Here is a 17,997-nt window from a genome sequence, read left to right as displayed (position 1 = left end):
CGAACACCTAGGCAGTAGTGCAATATGAAAACCAGTGAATCGACTGGAGAAAAGCCGATTTTGAGAGGCTGAGAATAAAAGCTGGAAAAATAAAATGGGTAACAATATTGGAAAACAAAGTTGTAGAATAACATTGAGAAACATTTAAAATTATGTTGCACCGAGTGTAGAAAAAATACATTTCACCATAAAGGACAAACCAAAAACTTGTGACATTCCATGGATGAATAAAGACATAAAGGAACAACTAAGGTTATGAAATAGGCAAACATTAAATACATAGACAGCAGTGGAATGCATGATCAGAGAGAATACAAAGATTAGAAAAGAAGCAAAAAAATTGGTAAAGCAAAGGGGAACTCAGTAATTAAGCTATTAAGGAACATAAAAAAGCTAAATATTTTACAGACACATTATTAAAAACATTAAGGCCAGGATGGAATTGTTCTGTTAAAGGATAGATAGGTTGACAGAGGTAACAATAAATAATTAAATAGGGCTGGTTTAGCACAGTGGGCTAAACCGCTGACTTGTAATGCAGAACAAGGCAACAGTGCAGGTTCAATTCCCGTACCGGCCTCCCCGAACAGGCGCCAGAGTGTGGCGACTAGGGGCTTTTCACAGTAGCTTCATTGAAGCCTACCTGTGACAATAAGCGATTACTATTAATTATTTCACTTCACCATTTATCGGGGAGATTGAACCGATATATATGATATTGAATGATAAAATGAGCAATGAGCAAGTGTGTTTAAAAAAAGTGCAATGAACAAAATAATTAAATTCAGAGAGGATGAAGACCTGGTCTGGATGTATTGCATCTGCATATTCTATAGAAATCTAAGAGATAGCAGAGTGACATTTAATAATTTGTTAGAAAAAGGTATTGTGCCACAGGACTGTCAAATAGCTCACGTAATTCCTATGTTTAAGAAGGGGGATAGGATGTGCCAACAAATTACAGACAGTCAGCTTAACATCAATAATAAAAAAAATGGAATCCAAACTATAGGACAGAATAGAGCTTCTAGAAATAAAAGATATAATAATGAACAGTCGGCGTGGATTTTAAATCCCAAAATAGTCGCGGTGGAAGTTGAGCTCATGTTCTCCACATTATTAGTGCATTACCTGTAGATTGCTAGTTCAGTAATGTAAACAACTGCCATAACCTAAATGCAAAAACATTAATAGTAAATACAAGCTTTAACATTTTGAATAAATGTTTTGTTGCATGATACTTCTTATTACCTCTTCGTTTCTGAATCGTCCTAACCAGTAAACCGGCTTTCCAGGATAACCTACAATCTTGCCTTTAAAGAAAGCAATATAGAAGCACGAGGAATAATAGTTGACAAATTGGAAGAGAAACATCTTCAGGGTCAAACTGTTTTCATAGTCCGTCTGTGTTCTTGGAAGCTCTGAGTGGGAAAGGAGGGAATCAATCAGAGATGTCTAAAAAAAATTTTCAATGTATAATTTTATACGAGAAAGCATAGTACAAGCAAGAAAAGCTTGGGTGATCAATGCATCTGATTGCAACCTCCTGGATCTTACTAGGGTGGAGGGACTTACAGCCCCTGAAGTCGGTGGTGTGGGTTAGCGACATGGCAGGATTTCTCAGATTTGAGAAAATTAAATTCGCCTTTGGGAGGTCATTGTAGGGGTTTGCTCGGAGGTGGCAGCTGTTCATTGACTTCTTCAAGAAGAATTAAACTATCAGCGGGGGGGCATGGGAGAGACGGTTAAGAGCAGGAGAACCAACGGAGGGGTGATTGGGGAGGTGGCACTGTTTGTGTAAGCCATGTTGGCTGGGGCTTGTGCTCGGGGGGTTTGGTTATATGGTTGTGTTTTTCTTTTTGTTGAAAATTTGATGTGTAAAATTGTTAAAATTATAAAGCTTTAATAAAATATTTTCTAAACAAAAATTTAAGCAATTGGCTGTTAGGCTATTTTTAAAACAGTTGACCATATTAATCACAAGGAAGATGTTTTACAGACCAAAATATTTTATATTTTGATTCACTATTACGGATATTGAAAAATTAACGTACCAAAATCTGTGATCCATATTGCGACTCTTTCATAAAGTATATTCAAAATCATAATGAACAAAAAATTGATGAGAGAAGCTGTAACAGAAGTGGCCATCTGTGGAGTCACATAATCTTTGATAGGTTCCAGGTCATTTATTTTTTCACGCATTCTGACAGAGAACTCAAAAAAGACAGCCAGCCGATAGACTATGATGGCAATCACCGAAGCAATAATCAGCGAGATCTGGAAGAAGATTGATTTTTTTATAAAAGCATCTAAGAATAATGAAACCTAAAGAAAATTAATTGTACAATTACTCAGAATTCTTCAGGATTTCTGACTTTCAAAGTACATTTTTCAAGGAGTGTTGGTGGACTGCTTTCCCCACTAGAAATAAAGTTGGTCAGAAGCCTATATGCGAGGGAACAAGCCAGTCGGCAGCCAGGTTAAGTTGGTTAACTGTGGGACTTGCACCCTCAAGTGGATATTGCCGGCCCTTGCCCAACAGTGTCAGAGCTCTGTAGTGCGCTCGGTCAGGACTGCAGGAAAAAACCTGAAGTGGGCCATGGCAGCCCAAAATAGGCTGATGCCTGGTGGTTTTAATAAGGCAGGAGGAGAGGGGTCTGGGAGCGCAGGGAGGAGGCAGATATTTGGAATGTTGGGGCAGGTGAGGAGGGGAGTAGGGTTTTGTAAGGCAGGTGGTGTGGAATCAAATGGTAGCGATACTCTAGGGCAGGGGTGGGCAAACTACGGCCCGCGGGCCGAAGGTATTTCTGCGGCCCTCCAAGTCATTAAAAAAAAAACGTTTTTAAAAAAAAAATTTTTTTTTTTTTTAATTTTTTTTTTAAAGGTTAATGGGTGGGGGGGCTGTTGGGTTACTTACTGGTATAGGGTGGATACGTTGACTTGAGTAGGGTGATCATTGCTTGGCACAACGTCGAGGGCCGAAGGGCCTGTTCTGTGCTGTACTGTTCTATGTTCTATATGAGGCGCCCAGAATCATAACCGGGTGAAGTAATTATTTTACTTAATATACTATGCGGCCCTTTGTGAATTGTGAATTTCTGAATGCGGCCCTTGCACGGAAAAGTTTGCCCACCCCTGCTCTAGGGGCATTCCCCTTATACTTCTGTAGAGATTAAAAACATGGCCTGCACACTCTCGCCCGACTGCCCACGCTAACTCATTGTAAGTGGGTAGCATATTGATTGGCTTGCTCACTAGGCCAACTTCGGCACCAACCATCCTAGATGACCAGGTCATCCCACAGCATGCACCTGGCAGACATATGCCCCTAGAGGAGCTCAAGTGAGTGCATCACTCGGCCCGGGGGTGGGGGGGTCAAGCCCATGGAACTGGCAGGGCTGAGGGTGTTGCATGAGTGGGAGGTTTCCCATTCTAACTTTTGTGCATCAGGGCCGCCTTTCACCAAGTTCCTACCAACACAGCAGAGAAAGTGGCTGGCAACACTGCTTTTTACGCCTGCTGCCACACTCTGCACAATAAAGATGAAATTCCACCCTCTGTTTTTGAACTTAAATAAATTCAATTATGAGGGCTTGAAAGCTGAGCTGGCTAAAGTGAACTGGCAAATTAGGTAAGGGATAGGTCAATGGAGAGGCAGTGGCAAACATTGAAGCAGATATTTCAAAATGCATAAAATAGATACATTTCAAGGGATGCAAGTACAAGTCCAAGGGCTGGATCCACCATATGTAGTTAACTAGAAAGGTTAAAGATAGTATCAAACTTTAAAGAAAAAGCATATAATTGTGCAAGTTGGGTGGTAGTTCAAAAGATTGGACACAATGGGCGGGATCCCGCCCCAACGCCGGCTTTTCGACGGGGGCGGGAATCGCTTCGCACTGGTCGGGGGCCGTTGGCAGCCCCCGCCCCCCCGGTGATTCTCCGCCCTGGGATGGGCCGAGTGGCCGCCCGTTTTTCGGCCGGTCCCGCAGGCATAAATTAGACCAGGTCCGTACCGACGGGACCTGGCTCTGCGGGCAGCCTGCGGAGTCCTCGGGGGGGGGGAGCGGGGGGGATCTGGCCCGGGGGGGGGGCACAGTGGCCTGGCCCACGATCGGGGCCCACCGATCCGTAGACGGGACTGTACCTTGAGAGCATGCTTTCCCTCCACGCCGGCCGGTGTAACAGTCCACCATGGCCGACACGGAGAAGAACCCCCCCCTGCGCATGCGCTGGAATGCTGGCGCTCCTGCGCATGCGCCAACTCGCACCGGCCAGTGGGGGCCCTTCGGCGCCGGTTGGCGCGGTGACAACCCTGACGGCGCCGGCCTAGCCCCTGGAGGTGTGGAGGAGTCCGCATCTTCCGGGCAGCCCGCGTCGGAATGATTCACGCCACTCCTCGGCGCCGGTACGGCTCGCCCCGCCGGATAGCGGAGAATCCCAGCCAATATAAGAAACAGAAAACAGTGACTAAAAGATTAATGGGGGTGGGGGGGAATTAGAGTACAAGTGAAAGCTATCATGAAATACAAAGACAGATAGTAAGATTTTTTATAAATATTCTCATTAGCTTTGACAGTCATCCAGACTCAAAATTATGTTCTTTCTCTACAGATGCTGTCAGACCTGCCGAGATTGTCTGGCATTTTCTGTCTTTGTTTCCAATTCCAGCATCCGCAGTAATTTGCTTTTATCTGGAGATAGTTGAGGGGCAGCATGGCGGCATGGTGATTAGCACTGCTGCCTCAAAGCGCCAGAGACTTGGATTTGATTACGATCTTGGGTTAGCGTCTGCGTGGTTTGCACGTTCTCTCCATGTCTGCGTGGGTTTCCTCCGGGTGTTCCCGTTTCCTCCCAGTCAAAAGATTTGCGCTTAGGTGGATTGGCCATGATAAAATTGCCCCTTCGTGTCCAGGAATGTGTCTGTCAGGTGGGGTTAAGGGGGTAGGGTGGGGGAATGGGTTTCATTAGGGTGCTCTTTCCGAGGGTTGCTGCAGACTCGATGGGCCGAATGGCCTTCTTCTGCACTGTAGAGATTCTCTAATAATTTTTTTTGTTTAAAAAAAATAAATAAATTACGGAGTACTCAATTCATTTTTTCCAATTAAGGGATAATTTAGCATGGCCAATCCACCTACCCTGCACATCTTTGGGGTCTGTGAGTGAAACCCACGCAATCACGGGAAGAATGTGCAAACTCCACACGGACAGTGACCCAGAGCTGGGATTGAACCTGGGACCTCCGCACCATGAGGCAGCAGTGGATTCTATGATAGGTGATGCATTGGTTTTAATTTCACAAACCCCCCTAGCTTCAGGAAGTTCCATTAGATTGGAAGATACCAAATGTATAATTTTTCAAAAAGGGAGGGAGACAGCAAGTGGAAAACTACAGGCCAGTTAACAAATATTAAAGAAAATATTAGAAGCTATTATTAAACAAATTATAGCAGTTCAAGATAATTTGGCAGAATCAACTTGGTTTTGTGAAAGGGAAATTGTGTTCAACTAACTTACGGAGTTCTTTGAGGAAGTAACATGTGCTGTAAAGGGGCATCAACAGATGTACAGTACTTAATAATTCTCAGAAGACATTTGATGAAATGCCATATCAAAGGTTATTGTGGAGGGAAAAAGCTCATAGTATAGGGGATGGATATAGCATGGATAGAAGATTGGCTGGCTAACAGGAACAGTAGGCATAAATGGTATTTTTCAGGTTGGTAAGATGGGACAAGTGGGGTGCCACAGTGTTCAGTGCTAGGACCTCAATTTACAATTTATATAAATGAATTGGATGAAGGGATGGTTGCCAAATCTGCTGATGAAACAAAGATCGGTGGGAAATTTAATTGTGAAGAGGACATAAGTAGGCTACAAAAATATCTAAATAGGTTAAGCAAGTGGGCAAAGATCTGGCAAATAGAGTATAATGTGGGAAAATGTAAAATTGTCCATTTTGGCTGGAAGAATAAAAAAGAAGCATATTATTTAAATGGTGAGATTGCACAGCTCTGAGGTGCAGATGGATCTGGGTGTACAAAGGCTACAGCAAATAGTTAGGGAAGCTAATAGAATGTTATTTATTGCGAGGATAATTGATTACAAAGTAGGGAGGTTATGCGCCAGTTGTACAGGGCACTAATGAGACCACATTTGATGTACTGTGCACAACACTGGTCACCATATTTAAGGATGTAAATGCATTGGAAGTAGTTCAGAGAAGGTTTACCAGACTAATACCTGGATTGGTGGGTTGTCTTATGAAGAAAGGTTGGACAGGCAAAGCTTGTATCTTCCATAGCTTAGAAGAGTAAGAGGCAACTTGGTTCAGCATGCAAGATCCTGAAGGGTATTAACATGGATGTTGAGACGATGTTTCCTCTTGTGGAAGAATCTAGAACTAGGGGTCACTGTTTCAATCCAAACTCCATTTAAAACAGAGGTGAGGTGATTTTTTTTTCGCTCCAGAGGGTCGTGAGTCTTTGGAACTCCCTTCCTGAAAATGTGGTGGAAGCAGAATCTTTGAATAGGTGGATAGATTCTTGGTAAGCAATGGGGGGGGGGGGGGGGGGGGTTCTTAATACATTATTGGGGCACTCTGATGCAAATTTTAGATCATCAGGAGAGCTATAATCTTATTCTTTTTATTTATATATTTTTTTAAATTTAGAGTACCCAAATCTTTTTTTCCCAATTAAAGGGCAATTTAGCGTGGCCATCTGCGTATTGGAGCGAGGCAGTAAACCTCACACTAATGTGCAGATTCCCGGGATACCCGAGGCTGTGGAATTCAGCCTCTTCACCTCAGAGACCTCATGCAAGCCCCATTCAGAACTGGTCTCCATAAACGGAGAACAGATGGAACGGCACTCGTGGGGATCTCCCAGGGAATTGGAACCCCCAGCTGCATGCCCTTTGGGCAGGGTGATGCCCTGGCAGTACCACCTGGGTGCCAGCCTGGCACTGCCAGGTTGGCACTGCCAAGGTGCCCTCCCATAGTGCGTTCAGGCTGGGGGGGGGGGGGGGGGGGTCAGGACGCCATTTTTAAATGGCATCCTGATCTCTCGCTACAATGTGAAGTTCCAACGAATGGAGCTCCCCACTGTACAAAACAGGCGATGTGCGGCCTGGGCCACACGTACCACGTTCAGGCCCTTATTCAACGCGAGTCGAGTTGAATAGCCATGCGTTTCTTGGAACTCTGAGTGCCGGGAAACATGCGGTTAAACACACTCGCTCGGGGACTTTGTTCCCTTTTCGGAGAATGGTGCCCTTTACCTTGCTCTCTCACTCTTTCTGTATGGGGTATCCTCATTTCCCGAGGATTGTTAATCATGACTTCTGCCATAATATTACTCAGGGGTAAGATGAGGAGGCAGGCCAAAAGAACTACTTTAGCTGGAATGGGGAATGATCTTGCACTGTTGCATTACTCTGCCCAACACTCGAGCCATCTAGTCAACTAAACTAACTGACCTCAAAATGTCTCTCAGAAGTTGAAAATCTTTACCGGAAGAGACCGTAATATCATTGAGAATTTGGATACGTATTTGAAAAAAAAGTATTAAAATATATCCCATTGAAGAACTATCACAAGAACAGCCTTGATGCACCACATCCTCTTTGCATAGCCCCTATGATTTGTTGGTTAATTATTTTTGCTCTTCCTTGCTCTTGGTTTTATACAATTATAGTAAACATGCTTGCTCCTTCGCTATTTTCTCCTGCTGAAAAATTGCGACTATATCACACACTATCTTCAAGGGATTATTTCAACACAAGCATGAACCACATTGACTGAAACATCCTTTCCTCCTTGTAATTAATACATGTAATTAGAAAAATTGTTAAAATATTAACAGCATCCACAGCTGTCTTACCCAGAAAAGAACGGTGCTCCCACCACAAACTATTCTCATACATTTTCCAAAGGTTGAGTAAGGAACCAACTCTTCTTCCTGTAAACAAAAAGTCAGAACTACCATGCATTGTTTTCTTTACTTTTCTTAAATTTAAAAGCATGCTATTTGCCAATCCGTCATTCAGATGATAGGCCTCGATTTAACATCTCAAGGCTACGGATTGGAGATGAGGTAACAGTATAGATTCATGTTTCAGTTTGGATGTACCTCACTGAGTTTGATCTAATGCTATTAGAATGTCTCTTCTATTGCTCAACTGCAACTCAAACACTTTGCTCAGTGCAATGCAAGTAACCAGGAGCAAAAACAAAATAAAAATTTAAATCCTTCCATTTGACTTCATTGCATTGTCAAGTTTGGAGAGAGCTTTGCAAAAATTGTATTTTTCTTCATTCCACAACAAATTGGTCTTGGTTAGCTTTTTCTGGTCTTGGATAGGCCACAATGTAGCCTGCATGAACTTAGTGAGTATACACTTATTCATCTGATATAAACTCAAATACAAAGTGAAAGCAAATTCATTGTAGAAAGTTAACTTGCATGCATTTCAATTCTGTCAGCCTACCTCATTCACTCATTTAATTCACTCATTTACCTGTGTAATTGGATTTCTTTTTGGAATTGTGCATTTTGCTTCATATTCAGGCCGCCGTGGCTCTTCCTGCTCCAATTCCACAGTGTCCCACTCATACTCCAATGCTGCCTGTTTGCGTTTCCAGAACTCCAAAAACACAGTCACTGTCAAGTATCACGTTGTATTATAATAGCTTCCAAACATCAGCACATGAGTTAATTGACAAACAGGTTTGAAATCCAGCAACAAACTAAATGATTGACAGGTTTTACATGATAGGATCTTAAAGAAAGCAAATATTATCGTTGCACCACAGCACATGCAAGAAGCAGCTGTTACTGCTGCATTTTAATCTTATAGCGTATCAGTGTTACGCTGTTGTCAAATGACAGCTATTTTTCAGGAAGATTTTTCTCTGTCATTTAATTTCATTATAATCCACTTCAGGTTGGTTGGATTGATTATTTGAGCTAGAAAGGGATGATAGGACCTTTAGCAGAGCTCAGCTACAACCGAATAGTTATGTCTGCAAAGTCTTTGAAAACAGATAAACCAAAGTATATGAAAAAGTGTAAGGTTGGGCTGGCCTTGGGAGGGGATCCAGAGGAGGTTCACAAGAATGATCCTGGGAATGAAGGGCTTGTCATATGACGATCGGTTGAGGACTCAGGGTCTTTACTCAGAAGGATGAGGGTGGATTTCATTGAAATTTGCAGAATACTCAGAGGCCTAGATAGAGCGGATGTGGAGAAGATGTTTCCACTAGTAGAAGAGACTAGATCATGAGGGCACAGACTTAGACAGAATGGACGGTCCTTTAAAACGGAGATAAAACTGAATTTTTTCATCCAGGAGGTGGTGAATCTGTGGAACCTATTTCCACAGAAGGTGGTGGAGGCAAAGTCACCGAATGCCTTTAAGACCGAGATAGATAGGACTTGATTCATAATGGTATCAGGGGTTATGGGGAGGTGGTAGGAGAATGAGGAGGAGAAACATATCAGCCATGATCGAATGGCGAAACAGACTCAATGGGTCAATTTGCCTAATTCTGCTCCTATATCTTATAGTCTATGTACAACAAATACACTCAAGAAAATTTATAGAAGCACAGTTTTTAGAGAGCTGGCATGACGATGAAAAATGGGACATCTCGATTTTTTAAAAGAAAGAGTTATGAAACAATTTTCCAGTGGGGGCGGCATGTGGCGTAGTGGTTAGCACTGGGACTGCGGCGCTGAGGACCCGGGTTTGAATCCTGGCCCTGGGTCACTGTCCGTGTGGAGTTTGCACATCTCCCCGTATCTGCGTGGGTTTCACCCACACAATCCAAAGATGTGCTGGTTAGGTGGATTGGCCTCACTAAATTGCCCCTTATTTGGAAAAGAAAAATAATTGGCTACACTAAATTTTTTTTTAAAAAAAGTAATAATTTTCCAGTGTTTTATTCCTGTACTAGCCATAGTTTGTCTTTTTGCCTGCTGGTTGGTTTTGTCCAAAAACAGAACAGCTGTCATTTACTTACCCCAAATTCCCATGAACACTGCATACACTAGAGTTCCGTAGTTGTCAAATGCAGATAATTTCTGTGGAATATATGTATGAAAATGTAACAAAATGGAGCGCATTAGTATGCCAAATATAAACAGGTCTTGAAGTGTTTCATAGCAGTGTCATTGGGGATTCAAGTGTTACATGAATTGTGCGATGCTGTATTTCATCTCCCATCTGAACTTCTGTTAACAGAGATGCTACCTACACTTTTTTTAAAAAAAATCCTTTTATTGACATTTTCCATATTTATAAACAATTGTATATATACATATTTTTCTTAACCTCGTTAATTTACTTTATTGTACAAAAAGGTTTATCCTGTCCTTCCTTCAATTAACTTTACACAAATTTTGCCGCCTTCTGGCTTGGCTTGGTCTATGGTCCCTTCTATTCTCGTGGCCAACCCCCCCCAATCGAATTCAGCTGTTTTCTTATCTTACTCCTCGTTGCTGGCCTCGAACAGGTTTTGCAACAGGCCGACAAACTGCCCCATGTATCTAGGAAGCCTTCCTCTGACCCTTGGGTGAAGAAATTCCGAAAGGTCTGCAAGCCAGTCTGCAGCTGTGGGTGGGGCTGCTGATCACCAACCGAGCAGGATTCTCCGGCGTGCGATTAGGGAAGCGAAAGTTGGCTCCATTCCCCATGTGTAGTTCTGCCTGCTCCGATACACCGAAGATTACCACAATTGGGCATGGCTTCACCCTCACCCCCACAACCGTGGACATTGCCTAACAGAAGGCTGTCCAGAACCCAGCATGTTTAGGGCAGGCCCAAAACAAGTGAATGTGGTTGGCCGGGCCCCTCTTGCATTGCTCACATTTGTCGACCTACACTGTTATGAAATTATAGGCAATTTTAAAGGTGGCCGTCATGGGCTTTGACATAAATTGCAACATTTAACAAATTATGAAATTACATTCCTGAAAAAGCAGGTAATGGTGGATAATGTCTGAGAGTCATGCTCTGGGATCCAGGTTCGAATCCCGCCATGGCAGATGGCGAAATTTGAATTCAATATAAATCTGGAATTAAAAATCGAACGGTGACCATGAATCGATTATCGTAAAAACCCGTCTGGTCTACTAATGTCCTTTAGGGAAGGAAATCGGAGGGCCTACACATGACTCCAGTAATGTGGTTGACGCTTAAATGCATAAGCGATGTCCACATCCCACAAACAAACAAAAATAAAGTGATGTTCACTTTGGTAGAAGGTTTAGAAAAGCAGAATAAAATTTAAACGGCGAGTCAGCATAATGCTAAAGTATAGAGGGATCTGGGTGTCCATGCACACAAACCATAAAAAATGAACATTCCCGGTACAGAAAGTAATTAGGAGGGGGAAAAGGGATGTTGCCTTTTTTTTTTTAAGGGGAAATAGAAAAATAGGGAAGTCTTTCTACAAGGTGTTAAGTGGAGTGCTGTGTACAGTTTTTATCTCCCTATTTAAGGAGAGATACAATTACATTGAAAGCAGTTCAAAGAAGGTTCACCAAAGAAGGTGCTGATTTGAGGGATGAAAGGGTCCTCTTATGAGGAAAGGTTGAGCAGGTTGGGCCTATATTCATAGGAGTTCAGAAGAATGAAAGGTGATCTTATTGAAATATCCATTAAGTGGCTTCAATGCCAATTTTCCCGCTCAACATCAACATTTGGGCTCAATCCAACGGCCCGCTGCACCTGAAAAGCACCTGACTTCTAACACAATCTCACGCGACGCAGCAATGTAAATGGTCGAGATCACTTTTTAGCAAACCTGCATATTAAAGTGCGACAGCTAGTCTCATTTTAATGTGCAGATTCCTGGGGTACCCGGAGGCATTGGGATCTATCCCCTTCACCTCGGAGACCTCGAAAGAGTGCTTTCAGCACCGGTCTCCACAAACAGGGACCTGGCTGAATGGCATTTGTGGGGGTCTCTCAGGGGCTCGGAGGCAGAGCAGAGCTCCTCGATGAAAAAACGGGTCTATGTGCGGCCTCGACCGCGCGTTCACACGAGTTAACACGAGTGGCATTGTGTAGCCATATGTTCTTGGCACTGCAAGCGCCAACACATGGTTAAATACACTCGTGGTTGGACTTTGTTCCATTTAGTTGAATCGCGTCCTTTGCCAATAATCTGAGAAAATCCTGGTCGGGTTCCCCATTTACAATGAAGATGAGAAAGAATTTCTTCTCACAAAGGGTCATTAGTCTTTGGAATTCTCTTCCACAGAGAGCAATGAAGGCTTAGTTATTGAATAAATTCAAGACACAGTTAGATAGATTTTTCATTTGCAAGAATTATAGGGTTTAGGCAGCAAAGTGGAGTTAAGCAACAATCAAATCAACTATGATGGGCCAAAATCTGCTCCTACCATACTGAAGGGCAGCACAAGTGGATAGCACTGCGGCTTCACAGTGCCAGGGTCCCAGGTTCCATTCCCCACTGGGTCACTGTCTGTGCAAAGTCTGCACGTTCTCCCCATGTCTGCGTGGGTTTCCTCTGGGGGCTCCGGTTTCCTCCCACAGTCAAAAGAAGTGCAGGTTAGGTGGTTTGGCCATGATAAATTGCCCTAAGTGACCAAAAAGGCTAGGAGGGGTTATTGGGTTACGGGGATAGGGTGGAAGTGAGGGCTTAAGTGGGTCGGTGCAGACTCGATGGGCCTAATAGCCTCATTCTGCACTATATGTTCTATGTTTTATTTCTTATGAACCGATGAGTCATACAGATTGTAGTGTTGTATTTCTGTGCTCTTCGTCTAGGTGTCATCTGAACCTAATTGGGCTGAAATATTAACTTATGCATATAGTTGATCGGAATATTGCATTTAAAACGTATATGCATATGGCATAAGGTGTTTTGAGTGTACTTACCCTGGATGACTGGCATGTAATATTGAGTCGCCAATATGTACAATCTCGATCACATTGGGGACACATGATCATATGGCCTCCAATATCGGGATCACAAACTTCCTGACTGTATAACAGGAAAGATAAGCCAAAAATCTCATTGTTGTAAGATATGGCACAGTAGTTTATACATAATGTAGTTCTTTGCAATATGAAGCCTTATGATATATTTCTGCTTGACAACAAATTATTATAACAGAATGGGTAAAGCGGTGAAGTAACCATATCCACAATACTGCTAGTGGTTTTAAAAATACTGGCTGTGATTTTCCAGCCCCATTATGTCAGGACCTGCTGCAAGGGATGCGGAGCCAGGGCTGGGTACACCTGGTCACTGTGTCTCCTGTCAACGCAAGATGGCCATCAATAGCCATATACGCACACACACTGGTCTGCGCATGCACAAAAACAATGACATCACACCGCTATTCCGAACCTGCTAAAGCTATTGCAGTTTACACTAAAATGGGTAATGTGAATTAGACAATGTAACCTGGTGTCAACATTTTGAATTGTTGATAGCTTGAATTAAAGTAACTTTGAGTTAGACTGTACCAGCAATGGGTCTAAATGATTGGTTTATGATCTGTATTCCATATCCAGCAGGTGACTTTCCCTCTTAGCATTTGGCCAGATTAATCAGCCTTGTATTTGTTTTTGAAGGCGACAGGATGATGCACATTGTGCAACAGGGACTGGGGTTGGGGCCGAGCGTGATCTACCCCAAGTCTAATTCTTATATCAATACCATCATTGAGGCGATGCTATTAATAATATGACTGTGTAACCACTGCCCAAGGGACCGCTCCAGGTGGGAGGCCATGCCCCAGCACGAGGGAACGAGAGCAATAGAGAAGGGAGAGCAGGCGAGAGGGGTGCAGGGTAGGATGGGGGAAGAGCGGGCAGAAAACCGTAGAGGCCAGGCAGGGGAGAGAGACCGGGGAGAGGAAATGCAGGGACGAAGGGACAAAAGAGGCCAGAAAAGGAACAGGGCTAGAAAGTGCCACAACCAAGGGCTCGAAACAAGGAACCGCTGCAAGCACCCACCCAGTATGGTCTGTGGGCGATGGGGCCCCCAGAGTGCAGGGGACTACCCACGTGGCGGACACAGTGGACGGCCATGGCGGGTGCCCCCGGGACAAGGGGAAACCCCGGAGCGCAGAGACCCGACCGCATGGGGAGAGCAGTGATAGCAGCCATCCTGGACGGCCTCCTAACAAAGGGAAACCCCGGAGGGCAGGGGCGAGTCCACCAGATAAATATGGTTAATCCCACAGGAACAAGGGGGCAGAAGCCCCCCACCTGGATAATCACGTGGAACGTAAGGGGACCTAACGGCCCAGTGAAGAGATCTAGAGTCCTCACCCACCTCAGAAACATGAGGGCCGACATAGTCTTCCTCCAAGAGACGCACCTGAGGGAGCAGGACCAACTGCGGGTAAGAAAGGACTGGGTGGGACAAACCTACCATTCCTGCTATGGGACAAGGGCCAGGGGGGTGGCGATCCTGATCGGCAAGAGGACAATGTTTAGGGCGACAAAGACGGTCACAGACCTAGGGGGGCGGTATGTCATGGTCAGCGGGGCCCTGGATGGGGCACCGGTAGTTCTAGTCAACGTGTACGCACCCAACTGGGACGACACGAGTTTCATCAAAAAGACCATGGCAGAAATCCCGGACATAGCGACGCATTAACTAATCACGGTGGGGGGGGGGGACTTCAACTGTGTACAGGATCCAAAGATGGACAGATCAAACCCCAAAACGGGGAAAACCTCAAGCATGGCAAGGGAACCCAGTCACTTTATGGAGCAGATGAGAGCAGTGGACCCCTGGAGGTTCGCCCACCCGGGGGAGAAAGAATTCTCCTTCTTCTCCCCAATACACGTGCTCACCAGAATTGACTTCTTTGTGGTGGGGAAAACGGTGCTTCCAGGGATAGACAAAGTGGAATACTCCGCAATTGTGATGTCAGACCACGCTCCACACTACAGGGACGTGCGGCTAGAGACGGGAAGGGCCCAGCGCCCCACATGGAGGTTGGACGGTGCCTTACTAGCTGACAAGGCCTTCAGTGAAAGGATAGCGCGGGCCATAGCAGAGTACACGGAGAACAACCAAAACGGGGAGGTCTCACCCTCCACGTTCTGGGAAGCGCTTAAGGCCGTACTAAGAGAGGAAATCATTGCCTTCAAAGCGCGAAGAGATAGGGAGGAAAGGGTGGCTAGGCAGAAGCTGGTCGACTCCATACTGGAGGTAGACCGTAAATACTCCGAGGCCCCGACCGTAGAGCTCCTGGCGGAGAGGAAAGAACTACAAAGGAACTTTGACCTGCTCTCCACCAGGAAAACAGTGCACCAACTCCGCCAGGCGCGCAGGACCCTGTACGAACACGGAGACAAAGCCAGCCGCCTGTTGGAACACCAGCTGAGAAAGCAGGCAGCCACCAGAGAAATTGCGCAAATCAGGGGTACCGGAGGCACGCTGGAAACAGAACCAGAGAGGATTAACAAAACCTTCAAGGCCTTCTACCAAGAACTGTACACCTCAGAGCCCCCAACGGGGAAAGCTGGGATGAACCGGTTCCTTGATGGACTGGACATACCAGTCGTGGGAGGGGGCAGGAAACGGGATCTGGAAGCACCACTAGCACTGGGAGAGATCATGGACAGCATTAGCTCCATGCAGATGGGGAAGGCGCCGGGACCGGACGGATTCCCGGCGGACTTCTACAAAAAATTTGCGACAGCGCTGGCCCCGCACCTGCGGGAGATGTTCACAGACTCGCTAGCTAGGGGCACACTGCCACCCATGTTAGCACAGGCCTCAATCTCGCTGATACCTAAGAAAGACAAAGACCCAACGGAATGTGGGTCATACAGACCCATATCTCTGCTGAACGCAGATGCCAAAATACTGGCCAAAATTCTAGCCAAAAGGCTAGAAGACTGCGTACCTGAGGTGGTCACAGAGGACAGCTTACCTCGAACATCAGGCGCCTGCTGAACGTGATAATGACCCCCTCCGGGGAGAGAACACAAGAGGTGATTATCACCCTGGACGCAGAAAAGGCCTTCGACAGAGTCGAATGGAAATACCTCATAGAGGTACTGGAGCGGTTCGGGCTTGGAACAGGGTTCACCGCTTGGGTAAAGTTCCTATACAACGCTCCCATGGCGAGCGTACGGACCAACAATACCAACTCCCAATACTTCCAGCTGCACAGGGGCACCAGACAAGGATGCCCACTGTCCCCGCTGCTGTTCGCACTAGCAATCGAACCGCTAGCAATCGTACTCAGGGCAGCAAAAGATTGGAGGGGGATCCGAAGGGGAGGCAGAGAGCACAGAGTCTCACTCTATGCAGATGATCTGCTCCTCTACATCTCGGACCCACAAAGCAGCATGGACGGAATCATCGCGCTCCTGAAAGAGTTTGGAGCCTTCTCGGGCTACAAACTCAACATGAGCAAAAGCGAGATCTTCCCAGTACACCCACAAGGGGGGGGGGGGGGGGGGGGGGGGGGGGGGGCGGCGGCGGCGCACTAAAGGGGCTGCCGTTCAAACAAGCCCGATACAAATTCCGCTACCTGGGGATCCAAATAGCCCATGACTGGAAAGGGATCCACAAATGGAACCTCACCAGCCTGACGGAGGAAGTAAAAAAGGACCTGCAAAGATGGAACACACTCTCCCTCGCGGGGAGAGTCCAGATGATCAAAATGAACGTACTGCCCAGGTTCCTCTTCCTGTTTAGATCCATTCCGATCTACATCCCCAAGGCCTTTTTCAAAGCGCTGGACAAACTTATCATGGCGTTCGTATGGGGGGGTAAAAATGCTAGGATCCCAAAGAAGGTCCTACAAAAAACAAAATCCAGGGGGGGCTAGCCCTCCCGAACCTACAATTCTACCACTGGGCGGCAACAGCCGAGCGAGTAAGGGGACGGATCCAGGAGCCAGAAGTTGAGTGGGTGCGTGCGGAGGAGGCCTCCTGCATGGGGACCTGCATGTCCTGCACATGTGTTTTTTGGGGGGGGGGGGGGGGTGCGGTTGCGTGGAGGGGAGTATAAACTAAATGATGGCAGTTTATGCAATTAAAATGAATGCAAAAAGTGAACGTTATGCAGGTTGGAAGAAATAATGGTGGAATGCAGAGCTCAATATAAATGACTGAGCTGGAATGGTATCACCATTTATGTATCTGAGAAACACCTGGTCAGGAGATGGTTACTGCCATGAAGAAATGAGAGCGAGAATTGCAATACCAAATAATGCATTCTTCAAACAGAAAGAATTGCTTCGCATACGAGAGACTTTAAGAAAAGAGACTGTGATTTGGAGTGTTACACCATCCAGGCTGAAATGTAGACCTTGAGAAAGTCTGACATCGAAAGGCTACAAAGGTATGGAATGTGGTTCTGGAGAAGGGAGGAGCGGGTCACTTGGAGAGAACACAAGAACACTGGAGAGGTTACTGTTACCTCTCATGAAAAACTTGGAAACCTTTCTTCAGCAGTAATGAAATATTAAAATAAAACTCTAATTTAACAGTGTAAAATAGAATGACTTTTAACATGAAATTCTGAATCTGTTAACATGTTAATATTATGAGGAAAAAGAACAGCAAACCAACAGCACTGTAAAAAGTATGTGGAATTGTTTGTTACAATATTCATGAGCCACGGCACAGCAGTCACTGCCAACTAACCCAAATAGCATACACCAAAACAGAAGAGGAACAAGCAAGATATCAGTTATTGAATTCCATTGGTCTATTAAGTACTGTTTAAAATACATTTGCAAAACAAAACAATTTTTAAAAGTAAAATTGTTCACTGATTTAAGTCATAAAGTAGTTTGCTGGGATAAAAGAATATTAAAAGCCATTTGTTTCGAGAAATATTATTTACTTTTCTGAAAAATATTCTGCCATGTCCCAGCAAATTTAACAACATTCATCAAGAGTTTTCCACATAGAAATAGTATAGCTGCCTGAAACTACCATGCAGATTGACTTTAATAGATCAGTATGTTCAAGTAACAC

The 17,997-nt window shown here is 45.0% G+C and overlaps 1 protein-coding gene across 4 annotated transcripts in view; it reads right to left on the bottom strand.

Annotated features, from left to right (window-relative positions):
* ano6 (anoctamin 6) overlaps nucleotides 1–17,997 on the bottom strand; it is a 177,822-nt gene that overhangs the window by 41,800 nt on the left and 118,025 nt on the right. For all 4 annotated transcript variants that reach the window (XM_038781357.1, XM_038781355.1, XM_038781358.1 and 1 more), the window contains 6 exons: nucleotides 12,913–13,018; nucleotides 10,028–10,088; nucleotides 8,524–8,666; nucleotides 7,887–7,964; nucleotides 2,055–2,280; nucleotides 1,252–1,421 (listed from right to left, as the gene is read on the bottom strand). In XM_038781357.1, coding sequence (XP_038637285.1) covers nucleotides 1,252–1,421; nucleotides 2,055–2,280; nucleotides 7,887–7,964; nucleotides 8,524–8,666; nucleotides 10,028–10,088; nucleotides 12,913–13,018 — 784 coding nt within the window. The remainder of the gene's footprint in view (nucleotides 1–1,251; nucleotides 1,422–2,054; nucleotides 2,281–7,886; nucleotides 7,965–8,523; nucleotides 8,667–10,027; nucleotides 10,089–12,912; nucleotides 13,019–17,997) is intronic.

This window comes from Scyliorhinus canicula, chromosome 20, assembly GCF_902713615.1.
Source record: "Scyliorhinus canicula chromosome 20, sScyCan1.1, whole genome shotgun sequence".
In the NCBI taxonomy this organism is placed as follows: domain Eukaryota; kingdom Metazoa; phylum Chordata; class Chondrichthyes; order Carcharhiniformes; family Scyliorhinidae; genus Scyliorhinus; species Scyliorhinus canicula.
This window is presented reverse-complemented; position numbering and strand designations above follow the sequence as displayed.